The sequence below is a fragment of the Equus asinus genome, chromosome 3, assembly GCF_041296235.1.
Source record: "Equus asinus isolate D_3611 breed Donkey chromosome 3, EquAss-T2T_v2, whole genome shotgun sequence".
Taxonomy (NCBI): domain Eukaryota; kingdom Metazoa; phylum Chordata; class Mammalia; order Perissodactyla; family Equidae; genus Equus; species Equus asinus.
The window spans coordinates 149,830,523-149,846,677 of NC_091792.1; the positions used below are offsets into that span (position 1 = coordinate 149,830,523).

The window sequence follows — 16,155 nt, forward strand, 5'->3', positions numbered from 1 at the left end:
GTAAACATCTTCTGGAGGTCCAAGGGATCTTCCAGGCACACTGATCTTTGACACTTTGTGCCAAAGAGACTGAGAAAAAGGCATCAGCCATGTCCAGTCAGAATACGTCCAAAACGGATGGTCAATTTAGCTACAGTCCCAAAGTCTGACAAGACTGGGACTACAGAGGCAACAACTGAATGTTGTTGGTGATAATCCGCTGTGGAAACACCCGTCCTGGACTTGATGTGAGACAGAAATGAGTTTCCATGTGTTAAGCCCCTGAGATTCAGGGCTTTCTTTTTAACAGCAACTGCTTCACTCACCTTGTACACTCTGCTGTACACCTGGTTCACAGGCTCGAAGGCCTTGTCGGTGACATGTAATCTGTCTGGGATCCAGTTAGGGACATTGGTAAATATTTGTAAAATTAATCGAATTGGTGAATTAAAACTGATAGCATTGAACTGCATCATCTCTAAAATATATTCTTCCTCTTTTATTTAGTGATTTAAAGTTTATTTGAATGTTGGGCCAATTTGGGCACTGGCTAATTATTGACCTTTTTAAGAACCATCCCACTGTCTGCAGGAAGGACTTAAGAAATGCCTCAGAGGTGCATAAATTATGGTTGATATCTCACTGCATTAAGTTTAATGGCTAGGACAAATGTGAGCATGAAAAATTCCATGCTGTATGTCTAGTTACAAATATATCCAGGCCTCGGAGCTCCAGCATGATTGCAGTTTATCATCAGCATAAAGGAACCCTTTAAAGGACTTTTTTCTGCCTGTAGAACTTGTCTGATGCCATCCTAGAGAAAGCTGGGAGGTCTATGGCTGTTCCTTTAATACTACATATTTTTTATGTTCCCCTGAAGTCATACATCTATCAATGCTTTAGAAATTAGAGTTGGAAAAGACTTCAGACCTATTAAAGACAATGACCAGTTTTATGCAAAGATATATTCTCCGTCCCTCTCCAGCCTTTGAATTCCCCACCCTACACCCCACACCTCCCACGGAGCGTCTGTTCCCTTTCTGCCTCTCCTTCCTTTCTCAGGTCCCCTCTGCTTCTAGAAGCCAAGCCAGGCCAGGCTGCGAGCTGAAGTCTTACCAGGATTTCTGTCCTGGATTTTCCCAGAATCCTGCACTCAGTTGCTGTCAGGCTTAGTTTTGGGTTATGGGTTCACTTTTCATCCTTTTCTGTCATAGCAGAAGGAAGTCTGTTCCTGGAGCAGACGATCTGAGTGCAACTGAAAGGAATGAGCTCTGTGACCTTACGGAGGTCACTGAAGTAAATTTTCTCATCTTGATTTCTGGCATAAATAATGGCCACTCCTTACAGAGTTGTTATAAGGGTCTAATGTAACACTATAGAGTGAAGGCTTTAACATTCAAATTGTGCCACACAGACGTGCAGAGTGATTACCAACCAAGTAGAAAAGAGACTGAAATATTCAAAGGGGAAGAAAAAAGCTCTTCACACCCCAACCAGGTCTTCCAGGATGGGGTCACCACACGGTGACATCTCGAAGTCAACAGTGCTCCTGAAAACTGGGAACATGAGTCTCCCAATCACACTGTGAAGGTCATTAGCCTTGACCAGCCTGAACATAACCCTTAAGCATGAAAATTTGTGGTAAAAGTTGGCTAGAAGAAGTTTAAGTCTGAGGCAAATTCATTCATTTAGTTCATTCAGACGATTGTTATAAAGAGAAACTGAGAAAAAGTGACTGATCCTTTTTCTGCCTTTAGATCATTTGAAGTTGAAAGAAGAAGGGAGCATGTTACTAAACCCAACATGGCCCAATATTGGCTGAAGTCGAATTCTTCCCTCCCCCACTGTCACACTCAGATGACACTGTCACTCTTAGAGCTTGACTCTCCCATAGTTGAAAGGCTCTGTAAGTTGTGAGATCGTGACCTGGATGGGCTGGGGACAATGTTCCTTGTCCTTATCCCCTCTCCCAGTCCCAGAGTGGACTTTCTATCTCTCATTTGGAGGTGGCAGGCTGTGTGGTCTCAGAGCTCTCTAACTGCTGGTTCCAAAGGGCCCCACAGCAGGGCCAGTCATGGGAGAGGATAGAAAGAGTGTAAGGCTTGAAAGGCAGATGCTACAGCCACATGTGAGGCCCCTAAATTAGTGATAGATCTTTAAATAGATAAACAACCCATGTTCAAAGGCTACTGGCCAGTATCGTGGTAAATCACCTGCACATCCAACTGCGTTACCAAGTTCCCCTTGGCTCTGTGGCACCTTTGACAGCAGTCTAGGTGAAGTGTACGGAGTTTTTAGAGTCTCAGTGTTCTGTTTTAGAGCGCTGGCTTCACCAGCCACTAGCTGTCTGGCCTTGGGTGATTTTTAATTCCCTCCTCTCTACAATGTGGATAATCGTAGCACTGATCTCCTAAGCACGGGGCAAGGATTAAGTGAGATCCTGCGTGCAAACTGCTCAGAGTAACAGCTCAAGGGAGAGCTGCTGTCACTCTCACCACCATGTCATTGCTCAATCTCTTTTATTAAATGTGTGAGTGCTGTGATGGGGAGGTCTGCCCAGGGTGTGGGTGTCAGGAAAGGGTCCTCATCTTCTAGAGATAGGGAGCCATAGGTCTGGGGGCAGCCTCAGGTGAATTCTAGAATGCCCTCCTGTGCATCTCTTCATCTACCTTATCCATGACTTTCTTCCAGTGCAGGCATGAAACCTACAGACTCTCCCTACAGACTCTCTGGGAACAGCTCTCCACATCTTTGAGAATCTCTGATTCTCCCCCAAATCCAACTACATGTTTCAGGGCACAGGGCTGTTCACCCCAGAATCCTGCCCTTCACCTGAGTCTTGAGTCCAATGGCAGGAACCTGGCTCAATCTCAATCTCCTGTAGATTTTCCACAGTGCAGCTCAGCTCAGAGCTGCTGACACCCATGTTTCTAACCATGTGGGAAAAGCAGACTGAGCAAACAGAGCACATAGGCGGAGAAGACTGAGATGCGATATGAGAACGAGTGTGTGGGTGATATTTGAGTCCCCAACTCTATGTGTCTGGGTGGTCCTGCCCAACCCTTTCCTCCACGATTTATAAGAAACTGGCAATAAATTCTCAATTTTCTTTGTTTTAATTTGTTTAAATTTCATTATTTCTATTATGCAAGCGGAAGAGTCTTGAGAAATACAAAATCCAATTCAATTCTAGAAATATTTGCTATTATTTGGTAATTTCTAAGCTTCATGCTAGAGTTGTCGCTTCCCAGGATGATGACAGTGGCAATCACATAAATGAACCTCAAGAAGCTAACAAGTCCACTATAATAACAGGGAAGGCTGTAAAAAGTTAGGGGAACCCAGACAAAGGAGCCATGAGTTCTGCCGTGGGCATGGGGAGTGGGAATGAGTGTTTGCCAGGTAGATAATGGTGGGATGGAATTTCAGAACAAAGATAACAATCTGACAGAGACAAAATGTCTTGAAATAGCCTGACATTTGGGGAGAAGATTAGACACTCAGATGTAATTGGAGCCTAAGTGCATGACTATTGGGGGTAGTGAGTATTGGGCTGGAATTTGAATGGGAAAGCCTCCATACGTTGGACTCAAAAATGTGGATTTATTTGGAAATGTGGACAGATGGAAATTCAGGAAGAGCTTGAGGTTTGGAGGTGATGAGGTGTCATCACCACAGCAATCATCAGGCAGTGAGCTGCAGGCTAATCAGGCCAGGCTTGAGGATAGGAGGGAAATGTTCATCTTTGCATTCCCTGAAGTGATGTTAGCAAATTGCATAGAGTGGTTACTGAGTAATGACTGAAGAAATATCATTCCTTTTCCTCCAGCTATTGAGTTGTCTCTTAACCAGTTGCAGGCCCTTGAGAAATTCTCTTTGCCACGGGCTATGGTAGATGTCCCCACCGTGAACACCCCAGGCTTCCCTCCCACACAACAATTACTCCTATATTGTCATGATTGAGACCCTTGTCTCTCCCACTATTGTCTGCCATCTCCTTGAGGGCTTGGACCGTGTCACCTTGACTGCATTCCTGTCAATGACAGAGAGAGCCTGGGACATTAGGTGCTTCATGAGAGCTCTTTGGACGAATGGAAGAAGGAATGAATAACAGAATGAATGAATGAGTGGCAGAATGAATGATGTCTGGTTAGCGGCCAGCTCCGTGTTTCCTAGAACCATCCAGTATCCTCTTCCTCTGCCGTCCCTGTCCTCCCCGAAACCACCCACAGCAGCTGAGAGCGCTTTGCTCTCTGAGTGGGGGAGCCATCTTCCCGGGTGCCCTCACAGGCCTGTTCAGAGCCGTTTTCTGATGCCTTTCATCAAAACACCTTCACCTCTTCATGTGACAGCAGCTGCAGTTCCTATGCCTACGGGCATGGTGCAGAGAAAGGACAGTGTGTCTTCTTCCTTTTCCAGCCTTTCAGGGTGGCAACTGGCACTCTTTGTAACACACTGAAAATTCCAAAGGGAGGCCCTGTAGGACCTTCTTCTACTCTGAATATGGAAGTGACGGGAGTGCATGTGTGCGCATGCCTGTATGTAATGTAGTGCATGAAAGTGTGTGTGTGCATGTGAGTACATGCCTGTACACGTAGAGGTGCACAGCCGTATGTGCGCCTCAGAAATTTTATCCAAAAGGAGAAGACATCTTTAAAGCACGTTTAACCTCTTTTATAGTGATTTCCTTAAAAACAAAGATAGGAAAAACCCAGAGGTGATCGATGAACTCTTTTGTGCCTGAGTTACGTATACAACACTAAAAAATATATTTTGTAATAACTTAAAGACTTTAAAACGGCTCTATTATTTGAGAAAAATCTCATATTATGAGTTTGGCTCATTGAAAATTGCCAACATTCTACCACTTTTGACTTTCTGAAACAGCAATGTCATCTAGTTTGACCTGATACAAAAACTGTGGGCTTATTTTTCGATGGATTCAGAATCAGAACTAAGTGGTGCACACGGATTCGAACAAAATGGGTTCAGTGTTATGGGATGTGACACAGGGCATTCCTATAAGATAAATACATTTTCAGTTTGCACTCACACCAAATGCTATATCATCAAGCCTTCACTGTCTCTTATTTTTCTAAAGTAAACCTTTAGCACCATGTATCATTTGATTTGCCATACAGGAATTCTGAAATCCCATGATTAATGAGCATGTTAAGTTTGGAATGTCAACATTCTTCAGTAGGATGACTGCTTTTTGCCAGACTAATAAGATTTCAGGTGATTTTTTTTGCCTATTTCTTCATTTTCTGACAATAAATAAGCTTTTAATGCACATTATTTGACTCAACAAAATAACATCACTCTGATGCAGCAACTCAGCATTTTTTATTTCTGTACAAGAGGTCACTTTTGAGAGAGGGACTGATTTTTGACCCCTTTTGGCCTGGTAAAATGCACCGGTAAGACTCAACTCAAAACAAAATCGCACCCACTGTTATAATCTCTGGTGACGGCACCCATGGGCATGAACCCTCTATGTCAAGGAACCATATGATAGTGATACACATGAGAGTGAAATCAGCTTTCAAACTTGAAATCGCCTGCCAGTGACCAGACTGCATGAGACATGCATTCAGCTACCAGCCTTAACCTGTGGGTGGTTTCCAATTGTGTTCAGACTTCCTATGGAACCCTCAAAAGGAAACCTCCTCTCCATCATGTAAATCTTGGATGAAGAGAAGAATGGCATAATCCCAATCTAATCACGAGAAAATGACGAGACAAATCCCAAAGGGACACATCCTCAACACACCTGACCAGTACACCTGAACACTCTCAAGGTCATCGAAAACAAGGAACATCTGAGAAACTGTCCCAGCCAAGAGCAGCCTAAAGAGCTGTGACTCCTACATGTCATGTGGAATCCGGATGCGGTGCTGGACAGAAAAGACCACTAGGGGTTGAAAACATATGTCCACATAAAAACCCACACATGAATGTTTATAGAACCTTTATTCTTCATGGCCAAAACGTGGGAGTAACCAAGATGTCCTTCAGGAGGTGAACAGATAAATAAACTGTGGTAACTCCATATAACGAAAAATTATTCAGTGCTAGGAAGAAATGAGCTATCAAGCCATAGAAAGATGTGGAAGAAACTTAAAATCATATAACTGAGTCAAAGAAGCCAATGTGAAAAGACTAAATTCTGTATGATTCAAATCATATGACATTCTGGAAATGGAGAAACTATGGAGACAGGACAAAGATCAGTGACTACCAGGGGTTAGGGAAGAGGCAGGGATGAATAGGTGGCACAGAGAGGATTTTTAGGGCAGTGAAAATACTCTGTATGATACCATAATGGTGGATTCACGTCATTATATATTTATCGAAACCCATGGAATGGGCACCACCAAGAGTGAACTACAATGGAAACTATGGACTTTGGGTGATAATGATTGTCAAGCAGGTTCGTCAATTGTAACAAATATACCACTTCAGTACTGGATGTTGACAGAGCAGGTAGCTGTATGTGGGTGAGGATGGGGATACACGGGAACTCTCCTTACTTTCCACTCAATTTTGCTGTGGAAATCTAAAAACAGCCCTAAAACCTCCCTAAAAAATATCTACTAATAACTAAAAAAACAACAGTAGGTAAAATCTACGGAAGTCTAAATAAAGTATGGACTTTAATAATAATGTGTCACTATCCATCCAATAGTTTTTATAAATGTAGCATAGTCATGTAAGAGGTTAACGATAGAAGAGCCTGAGTTAGGTGTGGGATAGGGGAACTATTTTTGCAGCTTTTCCTCTTATGGGGAGAGGAACCTTATATTATGCCCAGGCTAGAAAGGGTGTTTTTGTTTGTTTTTTTGTAGAGGAAAGATTCTCCCTGAGCTAACATCTGTTGCCAATCTTCTTCTTTTTTTTTTTTTTTCTGCCCAAAGCCCCAATACATGGTTGTATACGCCAGATGTAAGTTGCTCTAGGTCTTGTACGTGAGATGCTGCCACAGCATAGCAACTGACAGACAGGTGGTATGGTCCACAACCGGGCAGCAAACCCGGGCTGCCGAAGCACTGAGCACCGAACTTTAACCACGAGGCCGTCAGGGCTGGCTGGCTCTCTCCGCAATTTTTCTGTAAATCTAAAGCGGTTCTAGTTTTTTTCTTATTTTAATAGAATAAGAGAGAGAGAGAAGAGGAAAGAGAGATTTTGTTCAATGTATGGGTACATTGCTTCATTTTTAGTATATTAGAAGGGGCCTTCATTTATGACTTGCCTAATTGTATGTCAATCTCATTTGAGCATAAAACAATCCTGTGAAGTAGGTATAATTCTCTCTCATATGCAGTTGAGGAATTGACATTCCAGGTTGAAGTAACTTGGCTAGAAAGTTTCTTATCTTTGCTGTAATTTTGTTCCTACATTTATAAAAAGGGAGTCATGATAGGATAGTTGTGAAAATGAAGTGAGATAAGTTTTAGAATGGTGCTTGGAATGTAGAAGCACTATGATGGTGCTTATTAGTTATTATCAGTATCATCACCATCACCACCACCACCATCATCATCATCGTCATCATCTTGATATCTTGAGGGAAAAACAATATCTTTAATCTCACTTTCCTCAATTGTAAAATGAGGATTACATCTCACTGGTTTGATGGGAGGATAAAAGTAGTTTTGTTAGGTGAATATTTCTCAACTTCAAATCCCCAACAAAGAGACAGTCCTGATGACATCAAGGCAGTATTCTTCCCAAACCTTTTCCTTAAGCAACTAGTGTACTTACTGATCCTCAAACAGATTAAGAATAGTTCTGTCCCATGAATTTGATATGGCTTTCCTAACTAACTAAATTGCACCTAGCCTCAAGGAAGTCTTTCTCAACAAGCTAGTCAACTAGCCAACGTTTGTCTCCATTGAATGAACACCTATTGCAGTGTAGATCTGTTATTTTTGTCAGGCTTTTCTCTTTCTGTGGATGACAGAAGCCTCTTTTCTTCTTGAGAACTGCCCATCCTCCACTGCCTATGCTTCTGGTGGGCTGTCCAGCATGTGTCTCTGTTCCCCACATCAGACTCAGTGAATGTACCTGGGAGGGGTTATCAGAGTTTTCCTGGGCATTCCCATGGGTGCTAAGGAGATGAAAGGGCATGTCCTATGCTATGACGAATGGAAGGAACCTGCCTGAGAATGAAACTAGGCAACAGAGAGTGTACAGAAGACAGTGAGAAAGAGACAGGGAGGGACCGAGTCAGAGAGAGAAGAAGAGAGAAAGACAGAGACAGAGGGAGAGACGCACGGCTTGTTTAACCGTTGGATCCACGTGTATCTGAACCAGACTTAGTCTTTGGACTGCCCAGTTGAATGAGCCAAGAAGTGTTTTTCTTCTTTACTCTTTTCAGTGGATGAAGGTGGGTTTCTCAACTCATTATTAAAACAATTCTGAGGATACACATACTACATGCCAAGAACTGCTGTGGATATGGAGAACACGGAGGTACACAGGACAGCAGGGCTGGGTCTACTCACAATTTAGAAGTGAGACAGATTTGGGTCTCAACGCCATTAGACAACATCCAAAACACTCTCCTGGGAGGTTAATCACCGATAGCCCAAGGCCCCAGTCCAGGCTCTGCCATTCAGAGCTCTGTGGTATTTGCCAAGAAACATAGGCTGCATAAGCCTCAGCTCAGCTGGGTACACCTGGGTACACGTAAGCCAAGTGTACCATGAGGATCCAGGGTGGAACTTCCTCCTGGGGTTTGTGTGAAAACAAGTTGATAAGACTTTACATAGTCAGTTCTCCAGGAGTCAGGGATCCCCTGGGTCCTGGGACTATGGGGAGGGGCAGGGAGTGGCAATCTACTGTGAACAGCGTCACGGGGGCTCCAAATCTTCTCCAGATTCCCTTGAGCACTGTAGAAGTGTATCATTTTCTCAGTATATCGAGATGCAAATTAATGTGGGGGAACAGCCTGAGCACAATGCAGCACGTTGAAAACACTCGCTGGGGTGATGGGTCTATTTCTCTCCATGAACACTCATGAAAGGGTGGGGCGCAAGGGTAGGATCAGGGGGCCAATGTCACAACAGAAAGGAGATGACATTTGAACTGGATCTTGAAGGATGAGCCAATGTGTGCCTGGCAAAGTAGGACTAGAAGGGCATTCCGGGTAAGGGGACCAGCAGGAGTAAAGGCAGGAAAGGGACGAGTGCACTGAGTATTCAGGAAACGTTGGGTGAGTGGTTTAGTGGGGACAGATTGGAGTGTGTATGTGTCTGGAAATGAGTTTGGAACGACAGGCTGAGCCAACAGAGAAAGAACTACATAACCTGGGCCAATAGGGTGCCCCCTGTTTGGAATAGAAACATCGAGGCAGAAGTGGGGACGGGCGCACAGGAAGGCTGAAGGGCCAGAGGAAGCCAGTGGGGGCAGTTCCACGTCACCTGCAAAAGTTAGAAACACTTCTCAGAAAAGATCCTGGAGTCCACCTGTTTCCTTCTAAATTTGCTTTGTGTTCTGGAGGATGTAGTCCTTCCTCCAGAAAGAATCTGGCTGCCTCCTGAGGATCAAGATGAACTTCACGTGTTTTCAGAGTCCACCTTCATCTCCATCTCCCTGAGGATCATGCAGCTTTATCTTGCCAGTGTCCAAATAGTCCCCCAAATACCTCACTGAGTGCCTGTGAGTGGAGGTCACGGCTTCTGTGGGCTGGAGGTCAGGACAATGGGGCTGGTCCTTAACTGGGCAGATTTAAAGAGGCTTGGAGTTTAGAGAAATGGCCTCCTCCAGTGGAATTCATGCAAAGACCCTTTAAAACACCGAGTGAACCAGTCAACATCCACAGCTCTGGGACCTTGGAATTCTCAAACAGATGATCATCTTGCATGGAATTCAATCACAGTTATGACTTGATCTGTGTATTATAGGAAATTTGCCATTTTCAGAAGATACGAGTTAAGTGCCCACCCAATTTCATATAAACATACCTGGATTTGGGGCATCTTAAAAGTTCAGAAAGTCTGACAATACTGAGCCCCATTGCCAATTTGCTTGTCAATTGGAACTGAGTGTTGACCTTTAGAGGCACAGAAACTCTCTAATGTGCCCCGGTCCCCACAATTCTCTATTGTGCTGTGTCAGTGCAAAAGGTCAGTTTCCGTTTATCATCGAATTTGTACTACTGTTTTCCTTAGAGAAGAATTAAGAAGAAAGTGTAAAATTTTGGTTCCCAAATTATGATGATAAGTGAAGTGTCAAAATATGGTGAGGTCTACATCTTCTTGGTGGAGGTGAATGTATTTCTGTATGTTGTATATACAAACAATGTAAGTCTGTTTTAAGCAACATGACCTAAAGACCACAATATGAACTAAATTGGATCTGTGCTGCTTTATGTTATGCTTCATCCCAATAAAAATGTTAGTATGTAGCTCTAAATGAGGTACTGTTATTGTCAGAAATCTGTAGGTCAATAAGTGGAGGTTCAGAGAAGTTAAGGTCACACAGCCAAACCAGTGCTGGTCCAGGCTTCTACCAGCTCATTCTGGTACCAGACTCTGCCCGTAGAAGGCTGGCGAGAGTGAGGTCTCCACACGTGACCTGAAGGTGACCATCTTCTGCAGAAATCCCCAAATCAGGAATCCCTCATCACCAGCCTCTCAGGGCCCCAGGATGCCTCTGCCCACACAGGAACTTCAGGGCCTCAGTGACAACAGGGACACGGACACAGAGATGGCCTGCCCAGAGTCAGTCACTCATTTACCCCACGTGTCTTGAGAGTGGCAGGTAGGAGGAGGGCAGAAGATGGATGCAGGGAGGCCCAGGTTGAAACCCGGGGCTCCTCCTCTTGCCAGCCCTGTGCCTTGGACAAACCCTGAGCATCTCCCAGCTCCCATTTTCCATCTGTGAAAAGGGTGAATCAGAGCTCCCCATATCACGGAGTGGATGTGAGGAGAATTAGGGAGAGCTTCAGGAAACAGGGGCTGAGCACACTGTTTGGCAGATATGATTGCTTTTTATGTTAGTTATTGTTACTCCCCACAGATATTGCGGCTGGGGTCCTCATCCCACCAGGAAGGGTCTTGGCAAGGCTCAGTGGTCCTCCTAACAAGGCCACTGGGGGAAAGGGAAGCCCTTGGAGGAAGCAAGTCTAATGTCCCACATGTAACCCCCTCCCCCCAGGATTACATCAACCATTTTCCTGCAGAAACTGGCTCCCTCCAAAAGGGGTGTGGCTGGAAGGAATGTGACAAAGCTGCGCAGGCACGTTTGTTGTAAGACCCTGTCTTCCTGGGCTCCTATAAAAAGGGCCTCCCCTGCCTCTCACTGCAGACGAGACAGCTGCCAGCCTACAGGCTCCCTCTGGCATCTGGGATTGCACTGGATCTGCACACTCTGAGCAAGGTAAGAGCCTGGCTCTCCTAAGACCTTCATTCCACCCTCCCTCTAGCTTCCCCAAGGACCTCAGGTTCCCGGGGTCTGGATCCCACTGGGGACATGTGAGGGCTGAGTCCTAACGTCCTGAGGAATGAGTGGGTCTCTGTCTGGTATACCCAACCTTTGTCTCACCCTTCATTTCGGGAGCCCACTTGCCTGTGACTGTCTTCTCTTTCTCTATTCTGAGGGAAGGCCATAAGCCCAGCATGAAAATGAGATGCAGGCCATTTTCCGAGTCAGCTGGTTTGCAGACAAAATTCTGTATTTTATTTTGTAATGGAGCACTGATAATATGAATCATCTTATCATGAACTGCACCAAACCAAACCCTGAGTGGTTCATAGTTTGCTTATTTGTTGCCAATATTTTCTGAAAAGTAGAGTAAAGATAAAGGCATGAATCCATCCATAAGGGTAGGTCTACAGGGGCAGAGAGATAAGTTCTGGCTGCCTGTTCCATCTTGATCACTTGCCCTCTATGGGATCTCGAGCCATTTACTTACTGGTCTAAGCCTTACCTGTCCCGTCTGTTACCTGGGGGTGGTTTATTATCACCTACCAGGCAGGCTCTTTAGTGGACTGAACAAGTTGAGACTAGAATGCTGGTGGAGGACATAGCACATAGTAGGGGTTGAATAGAAACCCTATCTCTCTTCTCCTTTCAAGCATATTTCTTTTTATCGCACGTGTGATGAAATCCATGCAGTTTAGTGTAGCATTTTAGGTCAGCCTATTTATTCGATGATATATTTTTAAAAGCACTGACTGAGGGTTTATGTACCCAGCACTGTGCTACAGCAGGGCTCCAGAAATCAATTACACATTATCTCCACTTTCAACGCTGAGATGCAAATGACTAGCGGAAATGGACCCCATCCCCCGGTTCCATTTGCCCAGTCAACCTGAATGACCTCCCCTCCCTCGTGCTTTTCCTTAGATTCTTACTGCATCCCAAATGCCCCCTCACAAACCCACCCATCTCAGAGAGTCCCACCCCATGCAGGTTTAAACTGGGGTCAGACGTCACCTTTCATGTCACTTACCACATAGTTTCTCCTCGTGGAGTGATCTGAATACACACGGAACCAGGAGTTAGAAATATAGCACATTAGAGCTGGAAGAGAGTTTGCAATTATCTCATCCAACACCTCAATTTCCAGTAAAGGAACTGAGACACAGAGGGGGAGAGTGACTTTCCCAAGATCTCATTGGAGACCCAGTTGGGACAGACTCTTGATTAATGCTGTTTAAATTCCTCCCAAAAGTTTCCTCTAAGCTCTTTAAGACATGACTTGCTCATTCACCTTGAAAAATTGCACATCTAGTCTAGACCGTGTCATATAGCAGGTGCTCCATAAATGTTTATTGAATCACAAATGAAGGAGTGAGTCAGCAAACCGCAGGAGTAAATGAGGGAGTGAATGAGGCAGTGAGAGTTAAGGAGGCTCAGAGAGTGATGAAGGAATGAATGAAGAGCAGGAGGTTCTGCACATTCAAGACTCAAGTCAAGCAGAAATGTGAACGGCTGGGCTGCTCATCTAGTATCCAGGAGCCAGAAGGATGCTTAGTCTCACTGCTGGCAGGCAGTCCTGTGTGCGTGGGGAGGGAGGGTCAGCCTGCAGCCCTGTACTGCTGAACTGCTGCCCAGCAATGACTCACCTACCCTTTGTCAAACAGGTTCCACCAAGCTGAAGCCATGAGGATCCACAGCCTCACCCTGCTGCCCTTCCTCCTTTTGGCCGCTCAGGTGCTCTTGGTGGTCCGTGCACAGGAATTATGGGAACTGCAAAACAATATGGCAACCAAGGATGATTGGATGACTCTGGGTAAGCCCCAAATTGTGCAGAAAGCCGGGCAACACAAGCCCCTGGTCAATGGCGTAATTGTCACCCCAGACCAGGCTTCATGTACTGTGACTCTGATGGAGCACGAGGAGGGCACCGCCATGAAGGCCGTGTGCTCCCGAATGGACCACGACTTTTCCTGTGTCTTTACCGGCAACCCAACTTCCTGCATAGAGGGCTATAAAAGTGACATGATCTTCTGGAGACAAATTGCCTATCGTTTAAGCTGCCAGAGGAACCTTTGTGAAGATGCCAACACGGTCCTGAGGAGCAGGATCTGCAGTAGGAGGTTTCCAGAATCCAATTTCAAGCTGGTATACTCCACTCTGATCGATGATCTCAACCAGTGGGATAGGGACATCACCCCCTGGTGGCATATCATAACCCAGGAGGCCCCCTCCAAGGGTACAACAAAAGTCATACCGTTCTTTCCAAAGAAGGGGATCCAGACCATTGCACCTGTCCCTACAGAGGTGATCCAAGTCACAAAGAGCACCCCCAGAGCGCCCATCATAATTGAACAGACCACCCCCACGGAGCAGACAAAAGGGAAAAAGAGAACCACTACACGGAAGCCCAAGACTAAACAGACCACCACCACAGTGCCCATCGTGATTGAAGAGACCACGCCCACTGAGGAGGTCAAAGTCGAAGAGACCACCACTACAGAGCAGCCCCAGATTGAACAGACCACCACTACAGTGCCCATCGTGATTGAAGAGACCACGCCCACTGAGGAGGTCAAAGTGGAAGAGACCACCACTACAGAGCAGCCCCAGATTGAACAGACCACCACCACTGAGCAGGTCAAAGTGCAAGAGGCCACCACTACACAGCAGCCCCAGATGGAAGAGACCACCCCCACGGAGTCATTTTACAATGAAGTTACCACCCCCAAACCCAACTGTAAGGATGTCTCAGGCGTCAAAGTCAAGAAAACGATAATCTATCAGTCACCCCGTGTAAAAGGACAGAAGACAGCCCAGCAGATGGACGAGGAGACAGCCCAGCAGACAGACCAGGATACAACCCAGTAGACAACTTGAATTGCCGTGGAGTCAGGGAGCATCTTCTGCCAAATCTTCAGTGCTGTGTTACAGGACAAATAATCGTAATGAGGCTAAAACTGGTTGAGTCTTCAGGAAATATCATGTTCTTAGTCCCTCTGTATGCTATAAAGCTTTCCAAGTTCTCTATGAAATACGTATGAATTTTGTGCTATGGAAGTGCAGTGGGATATTTCAATAGATTTTGTAATCCTTGTTTTTGTGTTTTTAAATTTCCTTTGTTTAATAGAGTTAAATTTAGACTTCCTTTTAAATTTCCTTTCACTTGCTTGGTTGTGATTTTAAGAGGCTGTTTACCACAAGGTATGTTTCTCTTGCCTATAAAGCTATGTGTACATGCACAGTGTGCCCTTGTATTGAATAGCCAGAATGATGATTTCAGTGCAATGCAATTTCTGTCAAATTAACAAAGATAATAAAGCTCTAGGCATTTTTCAGAAATATGTTTAACTATTGTTTGGTTTCTCTATGTATGGTTCCAAATGAATTCATAATCAGGCCCCAATATATCAATGAAAATAATATGTAAGGCACATTCTTCTGTTGCCCATCCATCCTAAGTCATCCCCAAAGATGACCCATTCCAGAATCCCTTTCTTTAAGCTTTCATCCATTAGACTGTGATGTCTGATGCTTACTGGACTGTAATAATTAGGCGCCCTGATTTTAAGTGGGACACCTGGGACATGGAGTGATTAACACACTTGTCAGTGTTTCACAGATGGTAAGGGGGGCAGGCAGGAATTGACCCAGTAGGGCTGCAAGCCAAGTCCTAAGGCTAGAGGGATGCCCTTCACTGACTCAAGTCAGAGCCCATTACCACTCACCATATGGGGGACGCTTGACCTTGAGGGGCTCATTTCTGGCCTGAGGGAGAGGGGCCTGGGTAAGTACAGTGTCCTGTGATGAAAACTCTAATGGAAGAAAGGAAAGGCAGCATGGAAAACCAGAGGGAGGAGGTGGAAACTGCTGGAAGATCTCAGGTTGAGCTTCCTGGAGGAGGTGGCACTGAAGCTGGACTTTGGGGAGAGCCTCTGTAGGTGTAGGGAAATAGGGCAGAATAGAGGCACTTTAGGCAGATGACAACATGTATAAAAGCGAAGGATGAGAAAATCCTGGAAGATGGGTGAAGCCACATGGCAAGAATGTGGTGGGATGCAAGGATGTCAGTTCTATCGGTCATTTCCATGTTAGTGTATGAAGGCTCTGAAAGTGTTTTAAGTCAAGAGTTAGAGAGGATGATGTGCCCCCAATGTCTTGTCACAACTCCACAAGGAGCACAAAGTGAGGAGCAGGTGTTGGTAAAAGCACTGTTCTTTAGAGTGTCTATCAATGGCAGGGAGAATGGCAGGTGGGGTGGAAGAGTGGCCTCTTACACTCATCAACCTACCAGGACCTGCATAGAGAGTCATCAGTGGCCAATCCAGAGTGACATTTGGATATCATCACCAACATCATCAACACTGACATTTGTCTCTGATTTGTTATGCGCCAGGCACTGTGCTAAGATCTTCCTATGGAGTATGCATGCATTCATTCATTCACCCCTTCTTTCAACACGTAATATTGGGCACTGACTCTGCCAGACTCTGTTCTAGGAGCTGGAGATACAGCAGTACACAGAGGACGGGTGCTCTGCCCCATGGAATTATCAGTGAGGAAAGTGACGATAAACCCACAAGTATACAAGGGATAGAGAGGAAGAGTAAAGGAGGGGAAGGGGGTAGAAGTGATGGAGGGTAACCAGTCTTAGATGAGATGATCAGGGGAGGCCTCTCTGTGGAGGTGACTTTAGAGCCTAAACCTAAATGAAGTGAGGAGTCAAGCCAGGTGCCTGTCTCAGGTAAG

The 16,155-nt window shown here is 45.2% G+C and overlaps 1 protein-coding gene across 1 annotated transcript; it reads left to right on the forward strand.

The window, feature by feature from the left end:
- The first annotated feature begins 11,193 nt into the window (after nt 1-11,193).
- LOC106829608 (fibroblast growth factor-binding protein 1-like) lies at nt 11,194-14,745 on the forward strand. The gene is made up of 2 exons (XM_044766685.2): nt 11,194-11,364; nt 13,074-14,745. The coding sequence occupies exon 2, from the start codon at nt 13,093-13,095 to the stop codon at nt 14,275-14,277; it is 1,185 nt and encodes a 394-aa protein (XP_044622620.2). The 5' UTR covers nt 11,194-11,364; nt 13,074-13,092; the 3' UTR covers nt 14,278-14,745.
- Nucleotides 14,746-16,155: the final 1,410 nt, after the last annotated feature.

Coding starts and splice junctions, on each gene's coding strand:
- LOC106829608 (XM_044766685.2), top strand. CDS start 13,093: ATGAGGATCCACAGCCTCACCCTGCTGCCCTTCCTCCTTTTGGCCGCT.